General features: G+C 40.7%; 1 protein-coding gene across 1 annotated transcript; it reads left to right on the forward strand.

Annotated features, from left to right (window-relative positions):
• The first annotated feature begins 3,570 nt into the window (after positions 1 to 3,570).
• LOC126789879 (60S ribosomal protein L4) lies at positions 3,571 to 5,602 on the forward strand. Its single transcript, XM_050515945.1, has 2 exons — positions 3,571 to 4,741; positions 5,322 to 5,602. Exons 1-2 carry the CDS (start codon positions 3,632 to 3,634, stop codon positions 5,433 to 5,435), a joined length of 1,224 nt encoding a protein of 407 aa, XP_050371902.1. The 5' UTR covers positions 3,571 to 3,631; the 3' UTR covers positions 5,436 to 5,602.
• Positions 5,603 to 6,844: the final 1,242 nt, after the last annotated feature.

Here is a 6,844-nt window from a genome sequence, read left to right on the forward strand (position 1 = left end):
ATTCAAAAACAAATTTCAACATCAAATAACCCATCATTATGCGCTTGTGGAGGCGCAATTTGGCACATAAAATATGTGGACGATAAACCGTTAACATAATTCGTTAACAAACATGCATATTGTTAGACTTGAAACACTAACATGTGAATCGTTACAACCATAACGTCAATCATGGAGGTATGATTCGAATTGTTGATTCGTTGGAAGCCTAGGCACATCAACAACCAATACTGAACATCTATTTTACACTTCCTTGAATAGTTCACTAACTTTCCGAACCCTGAATGCTACGAAATTTTAGGAGTGAGTAAACATGGGTGTTAGGAATCCAATGCCACCGGCCTCACTGCCGGAACTGGTCGAAAATGTATCGAACCAACCGGAATACTCGCCAGAGGTGGTGACTACTTGTGTCGAGCGGTTCACCATGTTCTAGGTCTCCAAATGAGGTCCAATTTGTGAGTAGTTACCCTTGGATGTTAGGAATCAGTGGCTGCAAGTAGCACCCCAATATCCCACTTAAAAGTAGGTAAATCGGTCCGCACAATGACACGTCTGCGATATGTAAATCCTGAAATGTTAGGTTTTTTCAACTTTTGTCATTGTCTGGGTGCTCTATAACATCTAAGTATTATGGTTTGAGTTGAACCATGATATATGTATTACCACAATATATTTTATCCCTAAAAGTGAATCATGATAAGCCAATTTCGGCTTCCATCTTATGTTTTATTCTCTTTAGTGTAGGAGGGTGTATGTCACTCATAAATTTTAATTTTGCTAAAGAATAGGCTTGGAGATTGAGCATAATCAAAGAAGGATCATAGAGAGGGCTTATGCACTTATTAACGCATAGATAACATCTCCATTACTTTGGAGGAATTTTATTAATCCATTTAACTTTTTTTCTCAAAAGAATAGCATATACGAGTCATCGATTCATTATTCCGAGTCATAGCATCGTAAGAGAATACAATTCACACTTTTTCAACTCATGAGATGCGCTACATCATTAGAAGTGATACATAAGAACTCTTTCACAATGAGTTTGTTGGTGATAAATAATGTTAGCACAAGGATTGTCTTCAAGTAGCTTATTGTCTCACCAATTTTATGTTTAGTATCATTGTGAATTCATCAACGTAGACAACTACTATGACAAAAACCATTTCATAGGTTCAATTCTTCTCTTGATGCATAAAAACATGTGGCTTGAATCATAATGTCATAAGACATATAAACTTGCGCACTAAACCACGATTTGCTTCTTTTGTGATGATCTAGTCATAGTAGTCACAATGAATTAAAATACTAAATCTATTAGTAGCTTTCATTTAGTTATGCACTAAATATCTCTTTAACATATTCATAAAGAAGAATATAGAGACAAGTAGTCTTAGGTCAAGACATATAAATATCACAAATTAAAGCTCGGCAAGTGCTCTAAAGTAGTCACGAATGACCGCCTAAAGTTAATTAAGAGTTTTGGACACTCAAACGTCAATTACGAGTGATTTTGACATGCAAATATCATGCATATACACTATATATCCAAATACAAGGATCGGTGTTGCGTAGGCATACTCAAAAAGGTTGTCGGTGTAAAACAAATAGAGTAAAAAATGATAGGAGTTTGTGAGGAAGCCGTGCGAGGGGGCTGCGGAGGCTGTGCGAGGGGACCTGCAGGGATCTCGTCAGGGGGGCTGAAGGGCAGCTGCATGGGCTCTGTACGGCTATTGTAGGGGGTATGCCAATGGCCTAGGTGCCGAGCCAAGAGCTCGGTCAATTTTTTATGCCATTAGGGGTAAAACGAGGCGGAAAACGGAACATCTTGGCGATACTGCCAAGGCCGTAACTCGCGAACCTATTATAGTTTGCCACTCTCCTAATCTTGTACGAGCGTTAGTTTAATTCGAACTTTGTGAAAATCATCACCATATTTTTGAAATAGTGGATATAAAGTGCACATGACGTGTAACACTACAAATCATCACCAAAATAAGGTGAAAACATGTCATAACAAGACATCAATCAAGGCTTCATCATGTCAACGAGACATAAATATGCTACAAAAAACATTGTCGGTTCGAAATAAAGCCGAGAGCAAATGCTCATGGCTCAGAGTCCTTCGGCATTTTGCAATGCTAGGTTGCAAATTGTTGATCAAAATCAAATAGATGATGACCTAATCCGCCAAAGATTATGGAGAACCGAAACCAATGTATAATAACAATATCAAAGATCATATAAGTGTGCATTACGCCACACAAAGATCGTGTAAGTCTGGCTAATGCCACAATTAAAACCGTGGGCTTATTTAGGTAGTGCCATGTAGTATGTAATGCATTACATTGCATTAACATATTGCTTTCGGTAATGGAACCATAAATGCATCGAGACATTCTCGTATGTTCGTTTACTTGAACTACATGAGAGTTTTCTAGCCAACAATTGGATTGAGATCATGACCATGAACCAATTTTTTTAAAAAGTATCGACTAAGTAACATTAGTCACATAAACTTGGGAATAAACTGATATGTAGTTATTCAGACTATTAACCGAAGCATTTATGCTTCATTATTTTCTTTTTATACTGCAATGTATAATTGTTTTGAAATCCGTAATAGTGTGAAGATATTCTCATGTTCTTCCATATATTGAGTGTGTTGTTTCAAAAACTTATCATATCTAGCCTCTTGTATATGTTGACCATTATGTTTATGTCTTTCAATAAAACGATGTTGCACCAAAGGAAATTAATCCGGACTAGTGCATAACACATCCAACATGAAAATGTCAAATTTCAAGTGCATGTTGTGGTCAACAAGAATGAAGATTCATTAGTATCAATACGATACAACTTACAAGTACTGAATTTGAGGTCAAGTCTCATAGTATGGTAACTCAATTCAATAAACCGTGACAAATTCCGTCATAGTGGTATAAGTGACAATTTCAGTCACAAACTGGTGGTATAAGCTACAATTTTCATCGCAAACCAATGTTTGTCCTTTTCAAACTTGTAGCTACACACAACGGCTACGGATGCTAACAGCGACACTCCTTGCCGCTCCTAAAATGCGCTACCAGGGGAATCATATCCTTGTATACCACCTAAGAAGCGAAAAAATTGGGTTGAAAATGAAAGGGAGGTTGAAAGTCCCCGATGAAAGACAAAATTTAAAGGAAATTAAATTTGCATGAAAGCAACAACGTTAATTAAAACATACTTGGTTGTTTGCCAGATAAACAACATATAAGTGTTGCTCTTGCTTAATTTCAACATTCATGCTTGATTCCATATTTCCATGAATATGCGGCGAAGTGACTCTCACCATTGCATTTTGTATCGTCACGCAATTAATTTCATGGAAACACTGATGCAAGTCCTGCTGCTAATTGACTACAATTATGTTCATGTTAATGACAAACATCCAAAAATCTAATCGGGCCACAGATGCTTCAAAATCCCAATGATCCCATAAAAGGCCCAATAATAGCCCAGTTCTGAAACCCCAGAGCCCGCAGCAGTATATATAGCCATAAAACCCTAGCTCATTCAGAGCCGAACCCTCACTTTCACTCTCCCTCTCTCTCTCTCTGTCAAACCCCAAACCCCCTCAAACCCAATGGCCGCCGTCGCCGCCATACGCCCCTTGGTCTCCGTCCAAGCCGTCGAAGGTGACATGGCCACCGACCAGTGCCCCACCGTCGCCCTCCCCGACGTCATGAAGGCCGCGATCCGACCCGACATCGTCACCTTCGTCCACTCCAACATTTCCAAGAACAGCCGCCAGGCCTACGCCGTCTCCAAGAAGGCCGGCCACCAGACCTCCGCCGAGTCCTGGGGTACCGGCCGCGCCGTCTCCCGTATCCCCCGTGTCCCCGGCGGCGGTACCCACCGCGCCGGCCAGGCCGCCTTCGGAAACATGTGCCGCGGCGGCCGGATGTTCGCCCCCACCAAGATCTGGCGCCGCTGGCACCGCAAGATCAACGTCAACCAGAAGCGCTACGCCGTCGTCTCGGCCATCGCCGCCTCCTCGGTGCCGTCTCTGGTCACCGCCAGGGGCCACAAGATTGAGAATGTTCCCGAGTTGCCACTGGTGATCAGCGACACGGCGGAGGGAGTCGAGAAGACCTCGGCGGCGATGAAGCTGCTGAAGCAAATCGGGGCTTATGATGACGCCGAGAAGGCCAAGGACAGCCACTCGATTCGGCCCGGGAAGGGTAAGATGAGGAACAGGAGGTACATCAACAGGAAGGGCCCGCTGATTGTTTACGGCACCGAGGGGGCCAAGCTTGTGAATGCCTTCAGGAACATCCCCGGAGTCGATGTCATCAATGTGGAGAGGCTCAACCTCCTCAAGCTCGCGCCTGGCGGGCATTTGGGGCGGTTTGTTATCTGGACCAAGTGCGCTTTCGAGAAGCTGGACTCCATCTACGGGTCGTTTGATAAGCCTTCGGAGAAGAAGAAGGGGTATGTGCTGCCCAGGGCTAAGATGGTCAATGCTGACCTTGCTAGGATTATCAACTCCGACGAGGTGCAGTCTGTTGTCAGGCCTATTAAGAAGGAGGTTAAGAGGGCACCACTGAAGAAGAACCCGCTCAAGAATCTCAACACCATGCTAAGGCTAAACCCCTATGCTAAGACTGCCAAGAGGATGGCCTTGTTGGCTGAGGAACAGAGGCTTAAGTCCAAGAAGGAGAAGCTCGACAGGAAGAGGAAGATTGTTTCTAAGGTAGCTTTTCTGGCTTTTTATTTGTGTTCAAATGTTTTTTGATGACAAATGCTTATGGCTCTTTTATTGGTATACTGCTTTTTTGCTTCAGGTTGTATTTGGTGTGTTATCAGTTTTGTTGGTGGTGGTTGAATATTTATATTAGGGCAAATGTGTTGTGGTTTTCCATGTTTGCAAATATCATTGTTTTGTAGTTAAGTGCACCTGTATTTTTCAAGCTTGATTAAGTTAGCATATGCTTAGTGGCATTTGATTGAGGGTTTAGTTGTGTAGATGGAGGGGAAGATTGTATGGTTGGTAGTCTGTTTTGGGGTGTTTGATTACTTGGTGTTTGCTTATACTACCAAATGTTGCTGTATTATATTGTTGGTGCTGATGTTATAATTGTCAAGTTATCTTTGGGGGAATGATTTATGTTATGTTACACAAACTAGTTTTTCGGTTCTACATTTGTTATACATGCCCTACTCTGCTTTCTAAAAAAAAATGCCCAACTCTGTTCCTTGTTAACTTGGTGTGTAACTCTGTTATAACAAATGGATAGTGTGTGCTTAATGTTGTCCCATTTCTGTGAATGCAGGAGCAAGCTACTACCATCAAGGCAGCTGGAAAAGCATGGTACAAAACTATGATCTCTGACAGTGATTACACCGAGTTTGACGTCTTCCAGAAGTGGCTTGGTGTATCCCAGTAATTTTCTTTATTTTGTTATGATTTGGTCTTTATCTGTATGTGGGAGGAAATATGTTTTTCCTCTAAGATTTTGTCTTGCTGGAATCATATCACTAGTTATATTTTTCACTTTTGTTTGATGACAATGTTAGCTACTTTGGTTTGGTTATTTATTCTCCAGTTTAACTTCTTCTATGTGCTTATTTTTTTTCTTGAATATGCCATGGTTCCTTTATGCAATTGGTTGATAATAAGTTGGTGTTTGTTTTTGGATCAGATCTTACCACTGATTTTGATTGCTCATGAAAATACAAATATAAAATGCTACTAAAAGCAATGGCTTGTATGTGCCTCATAAAATACAAGTAATTTGTTAAGTTTTTTTTTTGTGTGGAGAGGTATTTTGCTAAGTTTATCGCGTGCAGATATGCAATTGTTGTAGCACCTGCATTGGGTCCAAATATGTAAGGGTGCTTGTTAGTTATACCGAGTCGTGAACGCCAGCGTACTCGGGTTCGTTGTATATATCCTGCCTTGAGACATTCATTCTGGTAGAAATCAATAGGTTCATGATTGAGATCCGTTTTATTTTGTTACTGTAAGGCTATAACAGGAACAGTGGTAGGAAGTACTCCGAAAATTACCCAACTGCTGGAAAATTGAACATTTAACATTAGGCTCATCTACTGGATTAAAAAGTCTGCCGTGTTAATGGTAGCACAAATCGCCTGTCTGAAGTTATATGCATGTTTAAACTCAGACGATTTGCAACAACCGAATAATGGTATCCATGTGTATCGGAGTCGAAAGTTTAGAAAAACAAAAGATTTGAAATCAAGTTGGATAAGTTAAAAATGAATTTTTTTCAGTCTCTTGTTAGAAAGTGATAAACTATCTTTGCGTTGAGGGCCTTCCTGTATCCTGTATGTCCTGCCTCCCTGGAGATATGATCATCTTTGTCCCTGGAAATTGGCATTTATTTATAGGAGTTTTTGAGAGCATTGATCGCCGTACATAAAATATTGCGAAGGAAAAATTTGCTGAAGAATCAATGAAATAGCGAAGCTTGCCGATTATATGTATTCTCCAATAATTTGAGACATTTATAGCTGCTGCTCCGGAAAATGATTACTTGGTAAAATTAGACGATATGCAGCAAAACGAATTTCTAATTAGGATGTATTCACACATCCAACGGTCATTATAGTGAAAACCAATTTGCAGTTTACATAGCTAAGCAGTCTCGATTATATGCTTCTATGTCCACAAAGGAAGAAAAAGAAGAAAACTGAACAGCGTTCTGTGAACGTAGGCGGGCCAATGATTATGAACATCTGAAAGCAATCCTTTCGACCTTAAACCTCTTGGCTGTAGAACTTTGCTGCTAACCAAGTGAACCTTCAAACCTTTTCTCAGTCTTTTGTTAAGTTG

This window comes from Argentina anserina, chromosome 4 (genome assembly GCF_933775445.1).
Source record: "Argentina anserina chromosome 4, drPotAnse1.1, whole genome shotgun sequence".
NCBI classification, from domain to species: domain Eukaryota; kingdom Viridiplantae; phylum Streptophyta; class Magnoliopsida; order Rosales; family Rosaceae; genus Argentina; species Argentina anserina.